Source organism: Cherax quadricarinatus, chromosome 58, assembly GCF_038502225.1.
Source record: "Cherax quadricarinatus isolate ZL_2023a chromosome 58, ASM3850222v1, whole genome shotgun sequence".
NCBI lineage: Eukaryota > Metazoa > Arthropoda > Malacostraca > Decapoda > Parastacidae > Cherax > Cherax quadricarinatus.
The window spans coordinates 14,315,778-14,342,936 of record NC_091349.1 but is presented as its reverse complement, the minus strand read 5'-3'; the positions used below and the strand labels follow the sequence as shown (position 1 = coordinate 14,342,936).

At 41.1% G+C, this 27,159-nt stretch overlaps 1 protein-coding gene across 1 annotated transcript in view; it reads left to right on the top strand.

The window, feature by feature from the left end:
* LOC128698102 (galanin receptor 2b-like) overlaps positions 1 to 27,159 on the top strand; it is a 774,594-nt gene that overhangs the window by 532,258 nt on the left and 215,177 nt on the right. Inside the window, exons 2-3 of the mRNA XM_053790210.2 lie at positions 5,781 to 5,938; positions 7,143 to 7,236. Of these exons, the coding sequence (XP_053646185.1) occupies positions 5,789 to 5,938; positions 7,143 to 7,236 (244 nt within the window). The 5' untranslated portion in view covers positions 5,781 to 5,788. The remainder of the gene's footprint in view (positions 1 to 5,780; positions 5,939 to 7,142; positions 7,237 to 27,159) is intronic.

Here is a 27,159-nt window from a genome sequence, read left to right as displayed (position 1 = left end):
ACGATGGACTTGTACGGACGACAGCAAAGAAATAAGTAAGATACTGAGGTCTCAGTATGTGTTTAGCGTGCTATTAATCGGACTAAAGATCGACAATCCGAATGAATTTTTCATGAGCGAACCTCAAAAGCATGTTAATGTATGCCAAGCTTCTGACATAACCCTAACTCAACTGAACTCTGAAAAAGTTATTGACTGTTTAACATGCCCATGCGCTCTTCCCCAGGCAGAGCTCCGTGTTCATCAACAACTGCAAGAGGGAGAGGGAGCCTGGACACGAGGGTCATCCTACAGTCAGTAAAACCAATAGATATAGCCCCCACTCCACAAAGGTGGCAGCAAAGCAGTAACAAAGTATTATAGACCGACAGCTCTAACGTCCCACAAAAAAAATCAATGAAAATGTTTCAAGAAGCCAATCACTTTGGATTCCCAACAACAGCACAAGACAGGGGTAACTGGTTTAGAGCAAGTTGTTCCTACCTTTCGCAACTGCTGGACCACTATGACATGTTCTTGGATGCACTGGAGGACAAACGAAATGCTGACGTAGTGTACACAGACTTTGCAAAAGCTTTCGACAAATGCAATCATGGTGTAATAGCGTATAAAATGCGTGCTGAAAAAATAACTGCAAAAGTGGGTAGATGGATTTTTAACTTTCTAACGAATAGAACACAGAGTAATGGTAAGTACAGTAAAATCAGAGGCTGTCAGTGAAAATCCCTGTTCCACAAGGTACAGTACTCGCTCCCATCCTTTTCCCCATCCTCATATTGGACATAGATGTAAACCATAGCATCGTATCTTCCTTTGCAGACGATACTAGAATCTGAATGTGAGTCATTCAGTGAAGATACGGTAAATCTCTAAGTGCAATGGACCATGGAAAACAGTATGATGTTCAATGAGGACAAATTTCAGTTACACAGTTATGGAAAACTTGAGGGAATAATAGAACTGAGTATTCTACAAACTCTAGAGACACAATAGAGTGAAAAAATAATGTGGACGACTTGGGAGTGCTAATGTCAGAGGATCTCACCTTCAAGGATCACAACACTGTCAGATCTGCGAGGAAATTACAGGATGGATAATGAGAACCTTCGAAACAAGGGATGCCAAACCAGTGATGATGATCTTTAAATCACTTGTTGTCTCTAGGCTGGAATACTTCTGTACACTAACAACCCCATTCAAGACCTAGAGAATATATATAGGGAACCTTCACTGCAAGTATTAATTCAGTCAAGCATCTTAATTACTAGGAAAGTTTGAAGTCTCTTGAGCTGTACTCCCTGGAACGCAGACGAGAGACGACATAATTTTCACCTGAAAAATCGTAGAGGGACTTGTCCCAAATCTGCAATCTGAAATCATTCCCTACGAAAGCAAAACACTGTAGACGGTGCAATATATCCTCAGTGAAAAGCAGAGATGCTGTGAGTGTAATAAGAGAAAAATGTCAGGGGCCCAAGACTATTCAACACCCTCCCATCATGCATAAGGGAGCTTACCAATAGACCCCTGGCTGTCTTCAAAGGAAAATTGAACAGATACCTGAAGTCAGTGCCCGATCAGCCGAGTTGTTCGTACGCTCAATTGCGTGCGGTCACTAGTAATAGTCTGGTTTATCAGGCTTAGATCTACTGTTGAATACAGTACCACACCAGTCATTTATTCAAACTGTTGAAACAGGCAGAGCGCTCCAGAAAGCTAGGTCTCTTTCTCATTCTCTCACTCTCACTCGGAATTAAGAGAAAAACACGAACATGAAGTTAGGGAAAAACGGGAATGGTTCTCGGGGGAACTGATAAGTTTAGGGATAACTCACCAGATTGTCGGAGCCAGAGAGATACGACCCTAGCGGGACGCACTGAGAGATTTAAGAACCTGGTTTAAGTGCACTTCTTGTAACTGTGCTGGTCTGTGGCCAGTGAGAGTGTGGTAAAGTATTGTGGACTCTGATACAGAGTTAGTAGGTTCGAGTCCTGCTGTGGACGTAGTGACAATGCTTGTAAATAATTTCGCCTGTTTGCGAATTGTTAAGCATTTCAAATCTCAATCTCTCTCTCTCTCTCTCTCTCTCTCTCTCTCTCTCTCTCTCTCTATATATATATATATATATATATATATATATATATATATATATATATATATATATATATATATATATATATATATATATATATATATATTGCGCTACCAGCAGCGACAGCCTGGTTGACGAGGCGAGCACCAGACGAGCCTTGCCCATGGCCGGGCTCAGTAGATATACTCTCGCAATTCTTCAAATTTATCAAAGGTAATGTATACCTACTTTCCTGTCTTCACGTGTGTCATCCAGTTAGCTTGTAGCAGCGATTCTCCCACAACACATTAAAGAACAGTGTTGGAATCACGACCAAAAGTTTATTGACGGAGCCAGGCTCTGGAATAATCTAACAGGCTTTGAAACCAACAACTACCAACATCTAAAAAAACTCACACTGATGTGGCCCAATAGGGAAAAATATAGCCTCAATAATGCTTCATAGTGTGTCAGAGAGGGAGAGAGCCTTCCATCTAGCAGTGAGAGCTACCCATACAGGGGATTTCGCGTTTGCTGTACGCAGCTTCTCGCGTGGCAAACGCTTCGACCCAAAGACTATCCTATTCTCATTGAACACAGGTGCATCTGCAGAGGGAATCGGCAGAAATATTCGGGTACCATGGTTTTGTTTACCGTAGCTCTGATGGAAAGATTGCAGAGGCATGAAGAGGTCAATAACATCATCAGTAACCGGATGCCCAGCAATAAGGGAGCCACCCTAACTGCAGATATGATGGCAACCATAAGCATTCAGATGGAATCACTCTTCGAGCCTGGACAGACAGCAAACAGGTGGTGTGGGACTACACGTGTGCGTCCACATTGGCTGATACCTATCTCCAAAACACCAGGGAGGAAGGAGGGGCAGCCGCCAGCTTCAGGGAGTCCGAGAAATCTAGAAAATATGGGAAACTTGCCCATCATTATGTGGCTCATGGGGAAAGAGTGCATCTAAGTTCTTTAAGAAGCTAGGCAAAAAAAAAAAAACTCGTGTTTATTGGATTATGAATGTGAACTTTCATCACATTCGTAATCCAATAAACACGAATAAACTTGGGAATTTTCTTCATATTTTTTTTTTTGTATATTTGTATCAGAACTGACCCGTCAACAAACTTAAGCCTCGATTAAATTTACGTGATGTAAAATAACATAATTTACCAAATTTACAGCGTTTAAGATTTTCCGGGGAAATTCCACACTTCAACAGTTCAATAGTTTCATTATGCACCCGCATCGATGTATGACCCTTGTGGGTTTAGAACTTTGTTTATAATTTATTATGCACCTCATAACTATAGTAAGGAGGTAGTCCCCTCATACACAGTGTAGGTGGTAGACCCCTCATACACATGGTGTAGGTGGTAGACCCCTCATACACAGTGTAGATGGTAGACCCCTCATACAACAGTGTGGGAGGTAGTCCCCTCATACACATAGTGTGGGAGGTAGTCCCCTCATACACATAGTGTGGGAGGTAGTCCCCTCATACACATAGTGTGGGAGGTAGTCCCCTCATACACAGTGTGGGAGGTAGTCCCCTCATACACATAGTGTGGGAGGTAGTCCCCTCATACACATAGTGTGGGAGGTAGTCCCCTCATACACATAGTGTGGGAGGTAGTCCCCTCATACACATAGTGTGGGAGGTAGTCCCCTCATACACATAGTGTGGGAGGTAGTCCCCTCATACACCTAGTGTGGGAGTCCCCTCATACACACAGTGTGGGAGTCCCCTCATACACACAGTGTGGGAGTCCCCTCATACACACAGTGTGGGAGTCCCCTCATACACATAGTGTGGGAGTCCCCTCATACACACAGTGTGGGAGGCAGTCCCCTCAAACACAGTGTGGGAGGCAGTCCCCTCAAACAGTGTGGGAGGCAGTCCCCTCAAACAGTGTGGGAGGTAGTCCCCTCAAACACAGTGTGGGAGGCAGTCCCCTCAAACACGGTGTGGGAGGCAGTCCCCTCAAACACACGGTGTGGGAGGTAGTCCCCTCAAACACACGGTGTGGGAGGTAGTCCCCTCAAACACACGGTGTGGGAGGTAGTCCCCTCAAACACACGGTGTGGGAGGTAGTCCCCTCAAACACACGGTGTGGGAGGTAGTCCCCTCAAACACACGGTGTGGGAGGTAGTCCCCTCAAACACACGGTGTGGGAGGTAGTCCCCTCAAACACACGGTGTGGGAGGTAGTCCCCTCAAACACACGGTGTGGGAGGTAGTCCCCTCAAACACACGGTGTGGGAGGTAGTCCCCTCAAACACACGGTGTGGGAGGTAGTCCCCTCAAACACAGTGGGAATTAGTCCCCTGATACCCATCCTGCGAAAAGTCAAAGATTACAGAGGCACATGATGGGTCCTGATTACAGTTGTAATGAACCAGTATAGCGAAGCAGGTTACAATAGTAATAACCCAGGGGTAACTTAAGCAAGTTACAATAGTAATAACCCAGGGGTAACTTAAGCAAGTTACAATAGTAATAACCCAGGGGTAACTTAAGCAGGTTACAATAGTAATAACCCAGGGGTAACTTAAGCAGGTTACAATAGTAATAACCCAGGGGTAACTTAAGCAAGTTACAATAGTAATAACCCAGGGGTAACTTAAGCAGGTTACAATAGTAATAACCCAGGGGTAACTTAAGCAAGTTACAATAGTAATAACCCAGGGGTAACTTAAGCAAGTTACAATAGTAATAACCCAGGGGTAACTTAAGCAGGTTACAATAGTAATAACCCAGGGGTAACTTAAGCAGGTTACAATAGTAATAACCCAGGGGTAACTTAAGCAGGTTACAATAGTAATAACCCAGGGGTAACTTAAGCAAGTTACAGTAGTAATAACCCAGGGGTAACTTAAGCAAGTTACAGTAATAATAACCCAGGGGTAACTTAAGCAAGTTTTAGTTGTAATAACCCAGGGGTAACTTAAGCATGTTACAGTAGTAATAACCCAGGGGTAACTTAAGCAAGTTTTAGTAGTAATAACCCAGGGGTAACTTAAGCAAGTTACAGTAGTAATAATCCAGGGGTAACTTAAGCAAGTTACAGTAATAATAACCCAGGGGTAACTTAAGCAAGTTACAGTAGTAATAACCCAGGGGAAAGTTAAGCATGTTACAGTAGTAATAACCCAGGGGTAACTTAAGTAGGTTACAATAGTAATAACCCAGGGGAAAGTTAAGCAAGTTACAGTAGTAATAACCCAGGGGAAAGTTAAGCATGTTACAGTAGTAATAACCCAGGGGTAACTTAAGTAGGTTACAATAGTAATAACCCAGGGGAAAGTTAAGCATGTTACAGTAATAATAACCCAGGGGTAACTTAAGCAAGTTACAATAGTAATAACCCAGGGGAAAGTTAAGCAAGTTACAGTAGTAATAACCCAGGGGTAACTTAAGCAAGTTTTAGTAGTAATAACCCAGGGGTAACTTAAGCAAGTTACAGTAATAATAACCTGTTAACAGGTTTATTATCTTGTATAATGGCAACGAGTTGCCTAAAATTATTTTTGTACAGGAACAAGTTCAGAAACTTGTGTATAAACAACACTGGCGGATATTAAGGCAAAATAAAACTTTACACAATTATCCATCAATAAACTGATAAATTTCATGCAAAAACGTATGCAATTTGCTTTGCCAGTGATTTTATTCAACGTTTTCTCTTTGAACCACTTAGAGACGACCATGGGCGACTACATGAACGACTACACCACCCCGGCAGAGGTGAACGACCAGGGGGAATGGCTGGACGCAGGGAACGTAACCGTTCGCTTAAACGATACCTTCAATTTTATCGAAATCGCTGACCCGAATGATCTGCATTATCCTTGGAAGGTGAGTGGGAGAGAGGGAGGAGCTGGTGGAGGGTGTTGTAGGTGGGAGGGGGAGGGGAAGATAGTTGTATAACGGTTGTGGTAGTGTGTTGGTGATAGTAGTGGTAGTAAGGATGGTGATAATGTTGGTGATAGTAGTAATTGTGGTATTGTCAATAACAGTAGCTTAAATACTTGTAATTTTAGTAGTAAGCACGGAAGTAGTTGTAGTAGTAGTAGTAGTTGAAGCAGTTGTATTAGCAGTAGAAGTAACAGTAGCAGCAGTAGTAAAACCAGTAGCAATTGTAGTAGTAATAGTAACCTGTAGTAGTAATAGCATTTGTACAAACAAAACTTGTAGCAGTAGTAAGATAGCAGCAGTAGTATTAGCAACAGGAGCAATAGTACCAACAACAGTTGTAGCATTAGTGGTGGTGGTAGTAGTAGCAATAGTAAAAACAGCGATTGTAGTAGTAACAGGAATACAAACAGCAGTAGCAGTGGAAGGAGTAGCAGCAGTAGCAAAAGCAGCAGCAGCAGTAGTAGTAGTAATAGCCGTAACATGCAAATTATCGTCATCATTAGTACAGTAGTAACGTCACTTAACTCAAATCCCAGACAATTCTGGCTCATTATTATCCACGACTCACAAAAGTAATATTCAAAACTACTAGATCACAACAGAATATTTTGATATTCTCATTAACCTTCTTGAGGTAAATATCCAAACATCTAAAGTCTGTCCTCAGTAAATTACTCAGGAAAAGGCATTTATTTCCATATGAAGACAATATACATCTATTTTTTTCATATGTTTTTGCCTCTATAACCTCTTAATGTGTATGTACAGTGTATGTATACTTAGATGGGTGTGCATCTCAGTATGTATACATTTATATTTTAGTCCCTGTGCAAAGCATTAAGTATCCTTCACTAATGGAGAGCAGGTGACATACAGCCTTAACGACCCTGTGTGTAGTCGACAGGCTTTAAACCCAGTTAACGACCCCTCTGTTATCTACCCTAGTTCTCACGTCCGTATAATTTCCCTCGGTTCTTATCCCATAATAATCTCTCTTGGGTCTCAAATTTGTGTAATCTTCCTTAAGTTCACTTCTCTTCCACAGTTATTAACCCTATATAATCTCAGATGTTTTCACTCCTTAATACATCTCTCTCTCTCTCTCTCTCTCCTTTCTCATAATGTCTCTCTTATCTCCCACCAGATAATACCATTCTTCTATCTCCATCTCACCACCTACCTGGTCACTCTGGTCTTCGGCATCATTGGCAACGTCGCTGTGATCGTCTTAATGGCAGGTAAGGTCACTTAGGTCTCCTAAGGTCGGATCATTTAAGGTCACACAGTAGTAGTAGTATTAGGTTAGGAACCTTATACCTGTTTTAGGTCAAGGGTCACGTGCTATATTGTTTGGGTTTAAGGGTTTGAAATACTGTTTTTATCCTTGGCTAGTGACCTTGGGTGTGGACTGTAGTTATATTGTTTCATTGTTTTGCGGACTTAATACACAAAGCATTGTATTGCAGACTTGATTAATACAAGAAGCATTGTTTACAGACTTGATTAATACAAGAAGCATTGTTTACAGACTTGATTAATACAAGAAGCATTGTTGTACACACCCTCTTAATACACGAAATAAAAAAATTCTTGGCTTAGTTACTAAGGGTGTGTAAAGCGATTTACAAGAGTCACTTAACACTAACCCATCCTAAGCTAAGGTTCCTAAACAAAGGCGGATTTATTTTTTTTATTATGAATCCGATATCGTTTCTAAACTCTTGACTCAAGAAATCGTAATGACACGATTGCAAACAAGCCACGGTACAGGCGGGGATTAAACTCGAGGTGAGTCGTAAAACACGTCGGTCTGGAGCTTTACGACTCATCGCGAGTTCAATCCCCGCCCGTACCGTGGTCCGTCTTTAAAGAGACTGAGAGACCTTGACGAGAAACTCGGTCTTGTACTCTCTAAGCTTTCTCCTCTCCTCGGTGTTTTCCAGGTTTTCTTTCTCCAGGTTTTCGGTTCACCTGTCACGAAAGTTTCGTTTAAGAACATTAGAATGGAGGAACACTGTAGCAGGCCTACTGGTCCGTACAAGGCAGGTTCTTCTCAAACCGACACCCACTAAACCAAAATATTTACCCGACCCATTTTCTATGCTACCGTGTATGTTAAGACAGTGAGTTGGCTATATGTTATTGAGAAGACGTTTTGCCTGCCAGTGGACGAAACGTCGGCAGTAAGATATGAACCGTACGTTGCGTCATACTAACGTACCTGTCAGTATATAATGCCGTTGTTGTACATTTTGTTAATATGTGTTATAGCTGGGTAACTCTGGTTAATGTGACGTTAATCTTGCTTAATGTTATCTAGAACTAACGCACCGTAACCTGAAAGTAAGTAAAACTATTCTAAATCTAACTTAAACTAAGCTAAGGCTAACCTAAACCTAACCCAATACCTGACCTAAAGCCAAATTAACCTAACTTAAAGGTAACCTGTAGCTAACATACCCTAAGTCTGTCCTAAACTTAATGTAACTTAACTTGACCTAAACTAATATAATCCAAGCTAACGTGAACAAACCCAACCCAAATAATGGTTTAAGCTCATTATCAACAAACTCAACAACGCAACCGTTAGCACAAGCTAGTACATAAAATGCTATTTATTAAAAAAAATTGTAAAGTAATTTTTATTAAATAAAAAAACATTATAACATTTGCTTTTATCGGGCTCTATTAGAGGGTCCTCTTGCAGGTTTAGCGCTTAGTTTTGATTGTGGTGATAATATGAGAGGCGACACGACCCACGAGGCTCAGAAGTCTTGACGATTCTTGAAGACGCTGCTTGTGTCAACTGTGGTTCTTGTTGGTACAGTGGTAACCTGATTATTGGTACAGTAGGTAGCTTACAAGTGCCGCTTATACAAGTTTCTACTGTATACTTTATCAGTGGAAGAAATCACAATAAAACCTGTGATCGCAAATATTTAAAATTACGACAGCGAAAATAGGAAATAAAGCCTGAGCGCTTTCATGTGCTTGCACAATCTTCAGAGGAATAGAAAGAGGAGTCAGGAGAAGCATATTTTATGTTTGACAACACCTCACACAAACCTGTGAGAGGTGTTGTCACCTTCTCTGAGTGAGGTGTCACATCAGTGTTTAACGTATAAATGTGCTTCTCTTGCCTCTTCCTATTCCTCTGAAGATGTATGTGTAAGCACATGAAAGCGCTCAGGTTTTATTTCCTATTTTCATTGTCGTATTTTTATGTAATTTATAAATTATTGCATGAACACGTCTATACCTCATTTAATTCTCTTCAGAGATAATGTTATGTTTAAGCTGTGTTATCTCCATTTAAGTGTCAAAGATAATGACATGTTTTAGGCGTAAAGAAAAGGCCACAGTACGGGTGGGGATTGAACTAACCGCGAATTCAATCCCCACCGTGGTTTGTTTGCAATCGTGTCATTACGATTTTGCGAGTCATATTTTAGGCGTTGTTATCTTCATTTAAGCGCTAAAGATAATGACATGTTTTAGATGGTGTTAACTTCATTTAAGTGCCAAAGATGCAATGCTGACAGTGTGGCCAATCCTTATCGATTCATGAAAAATACAACAGTTTATTGCAGTTTATTGGGGTAAAATTGACAGCATCTGTGGGTAAAGAGCTCCCCCCCCCCCATCCCTCCCGTGTATTGCCATGGAAGCAGCTCTGTCTAGAGACACTTGCACGCTACCGTCGCACTTGGTTACAGCTGCAGAAATTTCCCTGTTTAATATGTGACTGACCTGCTCTTAGTGAAGTTTCCATTAGCATGGTTGGTAAAGCCCTGGGCTTCTGAAATCTTGCTTCTAATAGTTATATGTATATTCTAGGTAGTAGGTTGGTAGACAGCAACCGCCCAGGGAGGTACTACCATCCTGCCAGGTGAGTGTGACACGGAAACCTGTAATTGTTTATGATGGTAGGATTGCTGGTGTTTTTTTTTTCTGTCTCATAAACATTCAAGGTTTCAGGTACGTCTTGCTACTTCTACTTACACTACACATGCATCTACAAGCATATATATATACATATCCCTCTGGGTTTCTTCAATTATTCTTACTAGTTATTGTTCTTGTTTATTTCCTCTCGTCTCCATGGGGAAGTGGAACAGAATTCTTTCTCCATAAGTCATTCATGTTGTAAGAGGCGACTGAAATGGCGGGAGCAAGGGGCTAGTAACGCTTCTTCTGAATACATTACTTACCTAACCTTATTATAACAAGCGCAATTTAATTTAACCTAATTCAACGAATTATATTTTAGATAAGTTTACAATAATATAATAATAAACACAAAGAAATATTTTTTCGTTCCGTTTAGAATGTTTTTTTGCGAAATTATTGCATACACAAATTTTCGTCAAAACCGCAAGTTCATCAGCAGTTCATCATCCTTGGTGATATAGTATTTGAGGTGGTCAGTCCCTCAGTCTGGTCCAGACCAGACTGAGGGACTGACCACCTCAAATACTATTTCACCAACCAAGGCTGATGAACTGATTAAATCTTCATTTCACTACTACACCTGCAGCCTCTATATTTGACTGAAGAAGCCTACTGTGTAGGCAAAACGTTTCAACAATAGATACCCAACTGTTGCACATGTGTCTTAATCATCATCTTGTTGGTATTTTATATCATTTGCATCATTCTTCTGTGTTTCGCCGTCTTCCAGTAAATGGTATCTCGGATGGTGGAGAGTTCACTTAGGACTCTTAGGTTATGAACGAGTTTGGAAGCAGTTCCAGGATACCGGCAACACTGTGGTCTGTCGTCTTAGTGCGATCCAATTCCGAAACTAACTTGGGAGTGACAGTGTTGAACGTCTTCCTTTGTTTGGACGTAACTGATGTTGCAAATGATGGTCCTGCATCAGTCTCACAAGCAGTGATTGGTCCTCAGTCGTAAATGGCTCTGGTTCATGAAATCGTAATGACACCATTGAAAAAAAAATATAAAAAAAACACGGAACGGGTGGAATTTGAACCCATGACAAGCGAGTCGTAAAACTGGAGGCCAGTGCTTAAGCCACTCGGTCAGCTTACTGCAGTAAGATTCATCCAATTAGTTGGATGGGCTCAGACCCCACCTGTTCCGTGGTTCGTAAATGGGTTGCTTCTGTCCCTACTACTGGAAGATGAGCAGACCTGGATAGTCACTGTGGTCCTCTTCCAACTATACTTTTCATGACTGGTCTTCTCAACCTACGTACATCCACTACCACTTCCATGCATTCGCTGCTACCATCTCCTCCTCGACCCCGGCAGTGCTCCGGTTCCTTCTCTTCCCCCCGCTACAACAATATAAATACTTTATTGTCCTCGACACGACCATGTTGAGGGCCTCAGCATGGACAGTGTCCAAGAACTCTTCCAACTCTTCAGCGAAGAATTAATCATGTCTCTCCCTGTCTCTCCTGTCTCCAGACTTCTAGTCTCCGTCCCTGACTTTCGCTTGGCTGATTTCATAGGACTGAAAAATTACTTAGGTGGGCTGAACTGGAATGACCTGACTAAGGGTCAGGTAGGTGGTGATGGTTGCCGATATGATGCTTTCCAGGGCATAGTTCTAGCTGCTCAGTCAAATTATGTTCCAAATAGGGAAATCAGATCAAACAAAAATGATCCTAAATGGATGAACAATAGATTAAAATATCTGATTGGTCAAAAGAGAGGCATATATAGGCAAATCAAAAGAGGAGAGGGGCAATTGAGAAATCGATATATTCAGTTAAAGAGAGAAATAAAAAAGGGAATTAGAAAAGCAAAAAGAGATTATGAGGTTAAAGTTGCAAGAGAATCGAAGACTAACCCAAAAGGATTCTTTCAGGTATACAGAAGTAAGATCAGGGACAAGATAGGCCCACTCAAAAGTTCCTCGGGTCAGCTCACTGACAGTGATAAGGAAATGTGTAGAATTTTTAACACATACTTCCTCTCAGTTTTTACACAGGAGGATACCAGCGATATTCCAGTAATGATAAATTATGTAGAACAGGACGATAATAAACTGTGCACTATTAGGGTCACAAGTGACATGGTCCTTAGGCAAATAGATAAATTAAAACCTAACAAATCCCCAGGCCCTGATGAACTGTATGCAAGGGTTCTAAAGGAATGTAAAGAGGAGCTTAGCACACCTTTGGCTAATCTTTTCAACATATCACTACAAACTGGCATGGTGCCAGATAAGTGGAAAATGGCAAATGTGATACCTATTTTCAAAACAGGTGACAGGTCCTTAGCTTCGAACTATAGACCAATAAGCCTGACCTCCATAGTTTACCTGGAGTTTACCTGGAGAGAGTTTCGGGGGTCAACGCCCCCGCGGCCCGGTCTGTGACCAGGCCTCCTGGTGGATCAGCGCCTGATCAACCAGCGCCTGATCAACCAGTGGGAAAATTTATGGAATCAATAATTGCCGAGGCAGTTCGTAGCCACCTTGAAAAGCATAAATTAATCAACGAATCTCAGCATGGTTTTACAAAGGGGCGTTCCTGCCTTACGAATTTATTAACTTTTTTCACTAAGGTATTTGAGGAGGTAGATCATGGTAATGAATATGATATTGTGTATATGGACTTCAGTAAGGCTTTTGACAGGGTCCCACATCAGAGACTGTTGAGGAAAATTAAAGCACATGGAATAGGAGGAGAAATTTTTTCCTGGATAGAGGCATGGTTGACAAATAGGCAGCAGAGAGTTTGCATAAATGGGGAGAAATCAGAGTGGGGAAGTGTCACGAGCGGTGTTCCACAGGGGTCAGTGTTGGGCCCCCTGCTGTTCACAATCTACATAAACGACATAGATGAGGGCATAAAGAGCGACATCGGCAAGTTTGCCGATGACACCAAAATAGGCCGTCGAATTCATTCTGACGAGGACATTCGAGCACTCCAGGAAGATTTGAATAGACTGATGCAGTGGTCGGAGAAGTGGCAGATGCAGTTTAATATAGACAAATGCAAAGTTCTAAATGTTGGACAGGACAATAACCATGCCACATATAAACTAAATAATGTAGATCTTAATATTACGGATTGCGAAAAAGATTTAGGAGTTCTGGTTAGCAGTAATCTGAAACCAAGACAACAGTGCATAAGTGTTCGCAATAAAGCTAATAGAATCCTTGGCTTCATATCAAGAAGCATAAATAATAGGAGTCCTCAGGTTGTTCTTCAACTCTATACATCCTTGGTTAGGCCTCATTTAGATTATGCTGCACAGTTTTGGTCACCGTATTACAGAATGGATATAAATTCTCTGGAAAATGTACAAAGGAGGATGACGAAGTTGATCCCATGTATCAGAAACCTTCCCTATGAGGATAGACTAAGGGCCCTGAAACTGCACTCTCTAGAAAGACGTAGAATTAGGGGGGATATGATTGAGGTGTATAAATGGAAGACAGGAATAAATAAAGGGGATGTAAATAGTGTGCTGAAAATATCTAGCCTAGACAGGACTCGCAGCAATGGTTTTAAGTTGGAAAAATTCAGATTCAGGAAGGATATAGGAAAGTACTGGTTTGGTAATAGAGTTGTGGATGAGTGGAACAAACTCCCAAGTACCGTTATAGAGGCTAGAACGTTGTGTAGCTTTAAAAATAGGTTGGATAAATACATGAGTAGATGTGGGTGGGTGTGAGTTAGACCTGATAGCTTGTGCTACCAGGTCGGTTGCCGTGTTCCTCCCTTAAGTCAATGTGACCTGACCTGACTAGGTTGGGTGCATTGGCTTAAGCCGGTAGGAGACTTGGACCTGCCTCGCATGGGCCAGTAGGCCTTCTGCAGTGTTCCTTCGTTCTTATGTTCTTATGTTGGCAGAAGTTAGAATCCCAGCCATCTTCCAGAATACTCTACTTTTCTAACGTGCGTCTTTCGACGTTATGTAGGACGAACAACTGCTGAGTGACGTCGCATTTTGAAATTCATTTTCTGTCTTCGACTAACAATGCTGACTTGCCAAAGAGGCGAGCGCTCGCTTTATCAAGTCTTTGTATCGTTCTGTGTAAAGCTTTATCAAGTGGTAGTACTTGATTCAGTCATACTACTGAAATATAACGTTACTGATTTAAGGCGATGAAATCATACATACACAGCTGTCAGCCCCAAGATTGTCAGTTCACAACAACAAGATCACTGACCACACAGGACTGCACACTAGCATACTAAAGTGCCTCCGTACGAAGCTTGTACACTGATGTGATACCCACTTTGTGATGAATAAAGAAGTCTATGATAAATTAGACACTTGTACAATACTTTGGTATCTGTACTGAGGAAACGTTTCGCCACACAGTGGCTTCATCAGTCCACTACAAAGAAGAATGTGCAAAGAAAGGTATAAAATACCGACAATATGAAAGTTAAGACACATGTGCAACATCTGGATATCTTTATTGTAGTAGACGTTTCGCCATCCAGTGGCTTTATCAATACAGATTCTAGGACATAATAGGAAGACAGTAGAACTATATACAAAAGATGAGGTAATCAGTCCCTCGGCCTTGGAGTTAGTGTTCACAGCATCGTGGTGGAGGAGAGTCTGGAGCAAAGGCAAGAAGACTGGCGCTTTTTATAGGTGTCAGTGAATGGGACGGGCAGCAGACGAGGTCAGTCACTGGTAGGCGGGATTCCCCAGTGGAAGTAGGTCCTTCCCAAAGAGATGGGTTAGTTGCAGCAGCCGTGAAGAAGGTCTTGTAGATGTCCTCTGAACCAAGATTCCATGATGTTGCAGTGTCTGACAAGTTGTGCAAAGAAAGGTATAAAATACCGACAATATGAAAGTTAAGACACATGTGCAACATCTGGATATCTTTATTGTAGTAGACGTTTCGCCATCCAGTGGCTTTATCAATACAGATTCTAGGACATAATAGGAAGACAGTAGAACTATATACAAAAGATGAGGTAATCAGTCCCTCGGCCTTGGAGTTAGTGTTCACAGCATCGTGGTGGAGGAGAGTCTGGAGCAAAGGCAAGAAGACTGGCGCTTTTTATAGGTGTCAGTGAATGGGACGGGCAGCAGACGAGGTCAGTCACTGGTAGGCGGGATTCCCCAGTGGAAGTAGGTCCTTCCCAAAGAGATGGGTTAGTTGCAGCAGCCGTGAAGAAGGTCTTGTAGATGTCCTCTGAACCAAGATTCCATGATGTTGCAGTGTCTGACAAGTTGTGCAAAGAAAGGTATAAAATACCGACAATATGAAAGTTAAGACACATGTGCAACATCTGGATATCTTTATTGTAGTAGACGTTTCGCCATCCAGTGGCTTTATCAATACAGATTCTAGGACATAATAGGAAGACAGTAGAACTATATACAAAAGATGAGGTAATCAGTCCCTCGGCCTTGGAGTTAGTGTTCACAGCATCGTGGTGGAGGAGAGTCTGGAGCAAAGGCAAGAAGACTGGCGCTTTTTATAGGTGTCAGTGAATGGGACGGGCAGCAGACGAGGTCAGTCACTGGTAGGCGGGATTCCCCAGTGGAAGTAGGTCCTTCCCAAAGAGATGGGTTAGTTGCAGCAGCCGTGAAGAAGGTCTTGTAGATGTCCTCTGAACCAAGATTCCATGATGTTGCAGTGTCTGACAAGTTGTGCAAAGAAAGGTATAAAATACCGACAATATGAAAGTTAAGACACATGTGCAACATCTGGATATCTTTATTGTAGTAGACGTTTCGCCATCCAGTGGCTTTATCAATACAGATTCTAGGACATAATAGGAAGACAGTAGAACTATATACAAAAGATGAGGTAATCAGTCCCTCGGCCTTGGAGTTAGTGTTCACAGCATCGTGGTGGAGGAGAGTCTGGAGCAAAGGCAAGAAGACTGGCGCTTTTTATAGGTGTCAGTGAATGGGACGGGCAGCAGACGAGGTCAGTCATATTGTCGGTATTTTATACCTTTCTTTGCACAACTTGTCAGACACTGCAACATCATGGAATCTTGGTTCAGAGGACATCTACAAGACCTTCTTCACGGCTGCTGCAACTAACCCATCTCTTTGGGAAGGACCTACTTCCACTGGGGAATCCCGCCTACCAGTGACTGACCTCGTCTGCTGCCCGTCCCATTCACTGACACCTATAAAAAGCGCCAGTCTTCTTGCCTTTGCTCCAGACTCTCCTCCACCACGATGCTGTGAACACTAACTCCAAGGCCGAGGGACTGATTACCTCATCTTTTGTATATAGTTCTACTGTCTTCCTATTATGTCCTAGAATCTGTATTGATAAAGCCACTGGATGGCGAAACGTCTACTACAATAAAGATATCCAGATGTTGCACATGTGTCTTAACTTTCATATTGTCGGTATTTTATACCTTTCTTTGCACAACTTGTCAGACACTGCAACATCATGGAATCTTGGTTCAGAGGACATCTACAAGACCTTCTTCACGGCTGCTGCAACTAACCCATCTCTTTGGGAAGGACCTACTTCCACTGGGGAATCCCGCCTACCAGTGACTGACCTCGTCTGCTGCCCGTCCCATTCACTGACACCTATAAAAAGCGCCAGTCTTCTTGCCTTTGCTCCAGACTCTCCTCCACCACGATGCTGTGAACACTAACTCCAAGGCCGAGGGACTGATTACCTCATCTTTTGTATATAGTTCTACTGTCTTCCTATTATGTCCTAGAATCTGTATTGATAAAGCCACTGGATGGCGAAACGTCTACTACAATAAAGATATCCAGATGTTGCACATGTGTCTTAACTTTCATATTGTCGGTATTTTATACCTTTCTTTGCACAACTTGTCAGACACTGCAACATCATGGAATCTTGGTTCAGAGGACATCTACAAGACCTTCTTCACGGCTGCTGCAACTAACCCATCTCTTTGGGAAGGACCTACTTCCACTGGGGAATCCCGCCTACCAGTGACTGACCTCGTCTGCTGCCCGTCCCATTCACTGACACCTATAAAAAGCGCCAGTCTTCTTGCCTTTGCTCCAGACTCTCCTCCACCACGATGCTGTGAACACTAACTCCAAGGCCGAGGGACTGATTACCTCATCTTTTGTATATAGTTCTACTGTCTTCCTATTATGTCCTAGAATCTGTATTGATAAAGCCACTGGATGGCGAAACGTCTACTACAATAAAGATATCCAGATGTTGCACATGTGTCTTAACTTTCATATTGTCGGTATTTTATACCTTTCTTTGCACAACTTGTCAGACACTGCAACATCATGGAATCTTGGTTCAGAGGACATCTACAAGACCTTCTTCACGGCTGCTGCAACTAACCCATCTCTTTGGGAAGGACCTACTTCCACTGGGGAATCCCGCCTACCAGTGACTGACCTCGTCTGCTGCCCGTCCCATTCACTGACACCTATAAAAAGCGCCAGTCTTCTTGCCTTTGCTCCAGACTCTCCTCCACCACGATGCTGTGAACACTAACTCCAAGGCCGAGGGACTGATTACCTCATCTTTTGTATATAGTTCTACTGTCTTCCTATTATGTCCTAGAATCTGTATTGATAAAGCCACTGGATGGCGAAACGTCTACTACAATAAAGATATCCAGATGTTGCACATGTGTCTTAACTTTCATATTGTCGGTATTTTATACCTTTCTTTGCACAACTTGTCAGACACTGCAACATCATGGAATCTTGGTTCAGAGGACATCTACAAGACCTTCTTCACGGCTGCTGCAACTAACCCATCTCTTTGGGAAGGACCTACTTCCACTGGGGAATCCCGCCTACCAGTGACTGACCTCGTCTGCTGCCCGTCCCATTCACTGACACCTATAAAAAGCGCCAGTCTTCTTGCCTTTGCTCCAGACTCTCCTCCACCACGATGCTGTGAACACTAACTCCAAGGCCGAGGGACTGATTACCTCATCTTTTGTATATAGTTCTACTGTCTTCCTATTATGTCCTAGAATCTGTATTGATAAAGCCACTGGATGGCGAAACGTCTACTACAATAAAGATATCCAGATGTTGCACATGTGTCTTAACTTTCACAAAGAAGAATATTGAATATCAGGAGTTTAAGGTAATCAGTCCATCACTTGATGGACTGATTATATCGACTCCAGGCTGAGGGACTGATTACCTCAAAACTCCTTTTCTTCAACATTCTTCTTTGTACTGGACTGATGAAGCCACTGTATAGCGAAACGTTTCCTCAATTAAGGTACCCAAGTGTTGCACATGTCTTAATTTATCAACAAAAAAAAAGTTTAAAAGGCGTCAAACTGGGTGAGACACTCTCCTCCAGGCAGTATCAGTGTAGATAATAAACTTAGTTTCCAAAGCAAGTCGCGACGTGACGCCTCTGCTACACCCCGATCATCACAAAACTTCACAATGGTCGTTCTCTCAGCATTGTCATCCATGTGAAGTGGGAGTACCTCGTTATTTGAAGGAAAAAAAAAATCGCCCGCACAGTATAAAGTTGCACCACCCAAATATATCAGAGGTGTAATGTCAGCACGCTTCTGGGAAGACAGTGATTGAATGAATGACGTTAAAAGTTTCGGGTCACTCCACCTCAGTAGAAGACGTAAACATTGCCTCTCAGTCCCTAGCAGGATTCAAACCTGAAAACTCGGTATCAGAGCACAGAGTACTGTGTACTCTGCCGAGTTTGCATATTCGAATCCTACTGTGAATTGTTAAGCGCATGCATGCTTGCATGCGCATATATATATATATATATATATATATATATATATATATATATATATATATATATATATATATATATATATATATAATATATATATATAATATATATAACTTCCTTACATGTGTGGCGTGTCTATGGCAAGAGAATTATCTCTGAAATGTATAAAGTTTATTTGTGGCGGTGATTTGCTGGTTGATGGTGCAATTATGTTGGGTGATTAGCAGGACCCCGAGGCTATTATGTTTGGCGAGGTCATTACATGGTGTTATAATCTGGATATTATCCGCACTCAGCTGCTTACACTGTTAGTGTGGGGCCAGATGTCCGCTCTTATGGTACACCTTATTGTAGGCTGAGGTTATGTACTAAGTGTACCGTGAAGTATTACTGTAAGTGTAGTGTAAGGCACTAAGTGTAATAGTAGCTTCTTGAAGCTCTAAGTGTAAGCCTTGGGTTCTACGTTCCTTGGGTTCTAAGTTTAGCCTAGGGTTGTAAGTGTAGCCTAGGGTTGTAAGTGTAGCCTAGGGTTGTAAGTGTAGCCTAGGGTTGTAAGTGTAGCCTAGGGTTGTAAGTGTAGCCTAGGGTTGTAAGTGTAGCCTAGGGTTGTAAGTGTAGCCTAGGGTTGTAAGTGTAGAAGTTGAAGATATCAGCTGCGTAGTTTATTTATTAACTTCTATTCCTCATTACTTCGTATTTCCTTTATTGTATGGTAAATATATGGAAATAAAACTTATACTCTAGGTTAGCTTACATATACTGTGGCTCCCTCTCTTTCGTGTGTTAGTGTGACTAGTGAATGGTCCAAGTAGGACCGAAATGTCGGACGTTATTTGTGTATTGTGCCAGTCACTGGACAATACACGGATACATTGCAGATAAGCTAAGCTAGCCTAGCCTAACTTAACCAATCTTAGCTAAACCTAAGATATCCTAGCTAAATCTAACTTATCAATTAGGTTTAGCTAGGACAGTTCGTGCGACACTTTCAGCCCGAGCTGCGGAACGTGTGCCCGTTAGTTACCATAGTAACTAACTCTGGTATAAAGACACGTAATGCAGACAAATCGCAGTTTTAGACGATGCTTTGCTCCTGAGTGAAATTTATTAATTCTCGATCCTGAGCGATATGTGGTCTGTAATAGACTCCGTAATTTGGTGTCTTCACAATCCACTGGTCGACATGATGAGCCTTTCCACAGGGTATTCATTATTTTATTAAAAACTGTCGGGAGTCTTATCTCAATTACTTCCTCTTCCAGGTCGTTTCCCTCTCTTACCACCCTGTGGCTTAAGAAGTAGGTCCTGACGTCTCTGTGATTCACTCACGAAATTGGCTTCAGTTTCTGCCCTCTCATTTCCTCTACAGTTTTCAAAATGTTTCCTCTCACTCTATTCAGTCCTCTGACTATCTTATTCATGTCTGACTAGGGTGTCGCATCCTCTAATTTGATAAAATTGATCCAGGATTGCTTCGAAGGTTCTTCACCTTATTCTTGTTCCTAGACTAATTACGTGGCAAGCTGGACATTTGGGGGGTACGTTGGGGTTGGAAGGTAAGACACACAGGCAACAGTTAGGCAACTCTATTCCGAAACGTTTCGCCTACACAGTAGGCTTCTTCAGTCGAATGCAGAAAGTAGGCAAGAACAGTAGAGATGTGAAGACGATGTAATCAGTCCATCACCCTTGAAGTCTTAGAATTTGAGGTTGTCAGTCCCTCAGCCTGGAGAAGTTCAGTTCCATAGTCAGGAACTAGTTCCTGACTATGGAACTGACAATACCGACAGGTTGTCTTACCTACCAACCTGTCGGTATTGTATACCATTTTGATGTTCACGTTGGGGTTGAGGAAGCGGGAGACCTGATGAAGAACTGTGAGTGGTTACATAAATAACCCGCATGTAGAAGAGAGGAGCTTACGACGACATTTCGGACCGACTTGGACCATTTACAAAGTCACAGTAACGAAAAGGAGAGAAGGAAGGGTATATATAGGCAGGAGGTTGTAGTAGTCGTAAGCTCCTCTCTTCTATGTGCGGGTTATTTGTGTATCGTTCCAGTCACAGTATTGTGCCTTTTTTTGTTATCTATGGGTGATTGCTGTGGAGGTGGGGTTAGTTATGAGGTGGGTGGGGGCACTGGGCATGGCATGTGTGTTTTGGGTTAGAATGTTTGGTTGCATTGGGGTTGTTCTGGTTCGGGGGTTTCTGTAGGTGGTTGTGTGTTAGTTACCATTTTGTCCTAGGCACATGTCGATTAGACACTAGGCCTGGTAACAGGAACTTATTAGTCCAAAAAAAATTGTAAACGATAAAAAGTGATTAGTGTGTGTGTGTGTGTGTGTGTGTGTGTGGCATTGAAAATGAGTTGGCAGATATTTTTGTTAATGCTTATGGGTTTGAGAAAGTACTGCCTAGTGTAGGCCAGTAGGCCTGCTGCAGTGTTCCTCCTTTCTTACGTTCTATTTGTGGTTGCAGGGGTCGAGTCATAGCTCCTAGATCCACCTCTTTGCTAGTCGCTATTAGGACCACACTCCCGTCTCCAAGAGCCTTATCGTACCTGATCTTAAAGCTATGTCATATCTGTGTGTGTGTGTGTGTATAATTGCCTATTTATAAGTAAATATTTGAATCTGCAGAAGTTGAATGATAACTTTTGGTGGCGCTTCTGAACTTTGATTATCTGCAAGAAGCGTCGTCGTGTCTATTGTTAAACATCTGTGAAGAGTCCGCATCCATTGTGCTATTGTCCGGTCTCTTCCACTTCTTTCCTACTCTTATGATAAAGAATTGTTTCCTGATATTCCTCTGTTTCATTCGCATGTGTAATTCCAATCAAAACTCCTTTGTTTTTGTCGCATCTCTCTATGTTTCTCTATATTTTATTTTTCGTGGTAATTTCTTTCGCTTTTAAATAATTTAAATAATTTTTAAATAATTTCTGCAAGTACATGATATAACTTATACAGCCCATAACTGACATCAGTGACATAATACTATATAGAAAGCCCCGGGTTATGCAGAGCATTTCGGGCAACGTAGGTTAATTTTCTCCCCCAGGATGCGACCCACACTAGTCGACTAACTCACATACCTACTTAGTGCTAGGTGAACAGGAACAGCAAGTGTCTTAAGGAAACACGTCCAATGTTTCCACCCATATTGGGGATCCAACCACTGACCTCAATGTGTGAGGTGAGTGCGCTACCATCCGAGCTACGGGACATCAACATTACGCTAGCGACACAAGGCCTAGCCCACGAAATCAATCTTCGTAGAGTATTTCTCTCGTCGTTCTCTAGTTTAATTTTACTTTCATTTTAAATGTGGATTAAATATTGGTGATACATACTCGAGGATAAGGCTCTCAACTGAAATAAATACAGGTTGGGTTAAATAGGTTTTGTCAGGAAACAGGACAAGTGTTTCCTGACTCAGGTCTTAATCATGAGATGACCCACAGCTGGAGCTTTTGGTCATCTGATCGAGGCCTTTCCCTGGCTTACCCGTCCACTTTAAAAATTGTGGTTACGATTATTACCATTAGACACATACACAGTGTAATTATCTAGGCTCGTGAATGATTATATATATATATATATATATATATATATATATATATATATATATATATATATATATATATATATATATATATATATATATATATTATATTATATATATATTTATTATATATATATATTTATTATATATATATATTTATTATATATATATATTTATTATATATATATATTTATTATATATATATATATTTATTATATATATATATATATATATATATATATATATATATATATATATATATATATATATATATATATATATATATATATATATATATATGTCGTGCCGAATATATAAAACTGGTCAATTAGCAAGAACTCATTTAAAATTAAGTCCTTTCTAAAATTTTCTCTTATACGTTTAAAGATATATTTTTTTCATTAATGTTGATGTAAAAATTTTTAATTTTGCACCAAAAGGAACTTAGAAAACTTACCTAACCTTATTATAACAAGCGCAATTTATTTTAGCCTAACCCAACTAAATATATTTTAGATTTGTTTACAATAATTTAATACTAAACAAACACAGTGAAATATATTTTTTTCGTTAGTTTCAGAATGATTTTGGCGAAATTATTGAATACACAAATTTTCACTTGTCCTATATGGCAAGATGAGCATTGCTATTTAAGCCAAGATTGCAAGTTCTGCCTATTCGGCACGACATATATATTCCGTTATCCATGCTGCTGTTTTCACTCTCACCCCGGTACTCGTACAGTATATATCTAACAGTTTCAACTAGAGCTGAACCCCTTGCCAGGAAACTTCTTCATTATCCTTCTGAACAACATACACACTCGCCCGTCCCGTGCAGGTACGTCTCAAATCCAACCTACCCAACATTCTCCACCTGACTTTCCACCCTATAAATACTCGTGTACTCTTTAGCCAGGTAGATCTGTTTGTGACTTGATAAAGCCCACTGTGTGGGCGAAACGTAGTCAATGAAGGATTGCATTATCCTGCATTTGCATTTTTTCCACCGTGCTAAGAAGCCTCAATGGCACGGTACCAAAAGCTTTCTTGCAAAAAATATATAATAAAATATACATCACCCACAAGTTAAGTAAGACACGTGTGCAAAAGTTAGGTGTGTGCTCCGACAAAGATGGTGCGACCAGTCCATCAGTCTTAAAGAAGTGGTAATAAATTTCGCTGAAATATGTATATCATTATAATCTTAATTTTTAAAGGGTTGAACATTTAAGCCAGCTGAAGGCCTCGGTCAGATGACCAAAAGCTCCAGTGACGGGTCATATAATTAAGACCTGCGTCAGGAAAATTGTCCTGTTTGTTGACGAAATTTACCTAACCTAACCTGAACTAAGCGGCAGTGATGTCTGGTCTGGTTCTTGGGAAGAGTGAGATACTCGCTGCTTCGGACTGACACTAATGTCCGGTTTGCTTCTTGGGCTGAGGTAATTTCTTCTCCCTTGATCCTGGACCGACAATTAGTTTGCTAACATTTTCACTAAAGTAATTTACGTTATCCTCGCTGCTTTCACTCACATTGTCACTATTCATTTTTATTGTAGTCTCAAGCTATCGTAGTTCATCGCAAGCACTTCATATATTTGGTGTGTGGCACCTCCTTCCAGTATACATTCAGTTCTGGATGTATCTTCAGCACATACACTAACACACTGTTTTTGTTACGTGCCTGGCTATCTGGAGTGTATGGTCATCAATTTGTGGACCTGTGTTCCGCAGTTCAGAACCATTCATCCTCCTGTAGGTAGATGCTATTCTGTGACTACAATTTCCGGTATTAACTCAGCTCTTAGGAGATCGCTGGCAGAGTCGTTGAACCAGGCTGTTATTCATGAAATTACAATTAAGCGTCTGGCCATCCAACCTCCAGTGTTGTCGGGTGTTGAGAACTTCCTCGTGCTGTGTTGGACACTACTATTATAAATGTCAGTACGTTCTTACAGCCTCTCCTGATTGTCTCGTTGGTCAGAACACACTGACTACATTTCGGATATCACCACCTGCTGATTCTGTCCGCCTTCGTCTATGACAAACTGCCCTTTATTAGTAATTCTTTAACTGAAATTCTACACCAATATTGAGAATAATGAGATTTCCAGTAGCGTGTAAACAATATTTCACAGGAGAGAGATGTACTGAAAAGACTAAATATGAAGTTGAAGAGAAATTTAGAAACGTTGAAAAAAAATAGTTTGAACAAGACGGTGTCGGCCATCACCTCGCTGTGTTCCACACTTTTGTCTAATTGTTGTAATATTTTGGCTATCTCGTGTGTATGGCTGGCACTATCTACAGGAAATTTATGGTTTTGTTTGTTATTTGCTGAGGCGTTACGTCATATTTCACATATACCGTATTTTCCGGCATATGTGGCCCATGATCATTTGTAACGTAACGTTAATGAACTGCTTAAGCGTAGCCCAAAGTCTACCCTTGATACTGAGCATATAAGGCGCAGGGTGATTTTTCAAAAACTTTCTCTGGGAAAAAGCGTGACTTATAGGCCGGAAAATACGTAAGTGCGAGCTAGGGAGGAAATGTTCATACTCTGTTACTTGGACCCAGCAAACTTGTCACCGCATCCGTGTAAATAATTAACTCGTTTAGTTTACCCAGCTTAATCTCTCGCAAAAAGACCCCAGTGACATGTGTAAAAACAGTAGAATGAAGTCACCTTCGTGAGTCAGGTCACTGCCACTGTCAAGGTCTAAGAGAGGGATGGAAAGATTATGACATTGGTTTTGAAAACCGTCAAGTTGAAGAATGAGAGACTTGTGCAACATTTGGAACTCTCTTAGATTGCCAAATGTTGCACAAGATGGAAAGATTCTTTGCGAGGAAGCACTAGTCTGGTGACGTGGGTCGCCGTCACGTGAAGAAGCTACTCTAGTGTCAGTAGACGCAGGTAGAATCCTGCACATTGATAAATGGTATGGTGATACCAGCATGATGTGGAAAAAGACACTTATGTACACTTATGGACAACTATTAAGAGGAAATTTTTCGGCACAAGTGACTTCTTCAGTCGTGAAGAAGCCACATCCTCCACATTGTATAATTCCTCGCCGGATATTAAACCTATTTTCCTGGAGAAATTAAAAACAGTTAAAATGTTTTTAAATGTACACCTATTTTTTTTTGGACATCAAAAATAACGAAGAAAATATTGCAAAATTCCCCCAGTGAATTCCAAAATCATTCTCACTCGTATGTTTAAACGAAAGGTGGGTTTTCTTTATCTATGTCTGACAGACGTCTTATGTTAAACAGTTCTGGTTTTCAGGTCTCTCTTCAGGTCTCTGCCCAAGGTAAACCATATCACAAACTTTGCAAGGTATTTGTAGACCCTTGGGCCATCGATAGTTTTTTCTTGATTATAACCATTGATTAATATTTTGCTAATGATGTTTAAGTGGCCTGTCTGTCCCCTTGTGTTCTTATTCTTCCAGTTAGTTTCACGTTGTCATTTACGTAGATTGAGAATAGTTAGCGCCCTTGTAAATATTTTTGAACTGCCCAATGAAAATAAGTCTGACTTGTTTGGGTTATCCAAGGAAATTTACACTTATGTTACTTGTATGATAATTTGTGTAATTGTATTTGTGTGTATCTGCTATTCTTGGCCAGGTACCTCATTCTTTTCTGTCTTTCTGTCTCTTATACTAGCTATTTTTAATCCACCTTAGCACTGTATCCCTGCCTGCTCCTCCATCGTGCATTACTCTGCTGTGTACTATTGCTTCATATTACTTCAAGTCCAAGAAGATGCGGTTTACTCGTCCTTATATTTATTGCCTGAGCTCCATGAGGCGTTATTAACCTTGAAGAATGAGACACTTGGCAGCATTTATGAATCTTTATTGTCGTTTTTTTGAACCGTTCTTTACTTTATATTGTTGTTAGGTAAGACACATATGCAACAGTTAGGTATCTTTATTATGAAACGTTTCGCCTACACAGTAGGCTTCTTCAGTCAAGTACAGAAAAGTTGATAGGAGCAGAAGATACTTGACGATGTAATCAGTCCATCACCCTTAAAGTTTTGAGGTGGTCAGTCCCTCAGTCTGGAGAAGAGCATTGTTCCATAGTATGAAACAATATGGAGAAGAAGTGACAGGATGGAGCTTTTTATAGCGCCAAGAGGTGAGACGTAGGCCACTAGGAGAGGTAAGAACTCAGATGTCACTTCTTCTCCATATTGTTTCATACTATGGAACAATGCTCTTCTCCAGACTGAGGGACTGACCACCTCAAAACTTTAAGGGTGATGGACTGATTACATCGTCTTCAAGTATCTTCTGCTTCTATCAACTTTTCTGTACTTGACTGAAGAAGCCTACTGTGTAGGCGAAACGTTTCATAATAAAGATACCTAACTGTTGCATATGTGTCTTACCTAACAACCTGTCGGTATTTTATACCATTTTAATACTTTATATTCAAAGAGGTTCGTGATGCAGGAATTACCTTAAATTTCAGCAGGTTCGTGAGGTGTTATTTAACTTATATTCAAACAGGTTCATAAGACAGGACATTGCCTATTTTTCAGTAGGTTGATAGATTATACCCATGTGTAACACTTGGGTATCTTTATTGTAGAAACGTTTCGCCATACAGTGGCTTCATCAGTCCAGTAAGAAGAAGAATAGTTGAAGATCAGAAAGAGTTTGAGGTGATCAGTCCCTCAGCCTGGAGTCGATGTACTAATCAGTTCATCAAGTGATGGACTGATGACAACGACTCCAGGCTGAGGGACTGATTACCTCAAACTTTTTCTGATCTTCAACTATTATTTGTATTGGACTGATGAAACCACTTTGTGGCGAAACGTTTCCTCAGTAAAGACACCCAAGTGTTGCACATGTATCTGATTTATCAACTTGTCATTTCTGCGAACCATTTATCTATTTTCCAATAG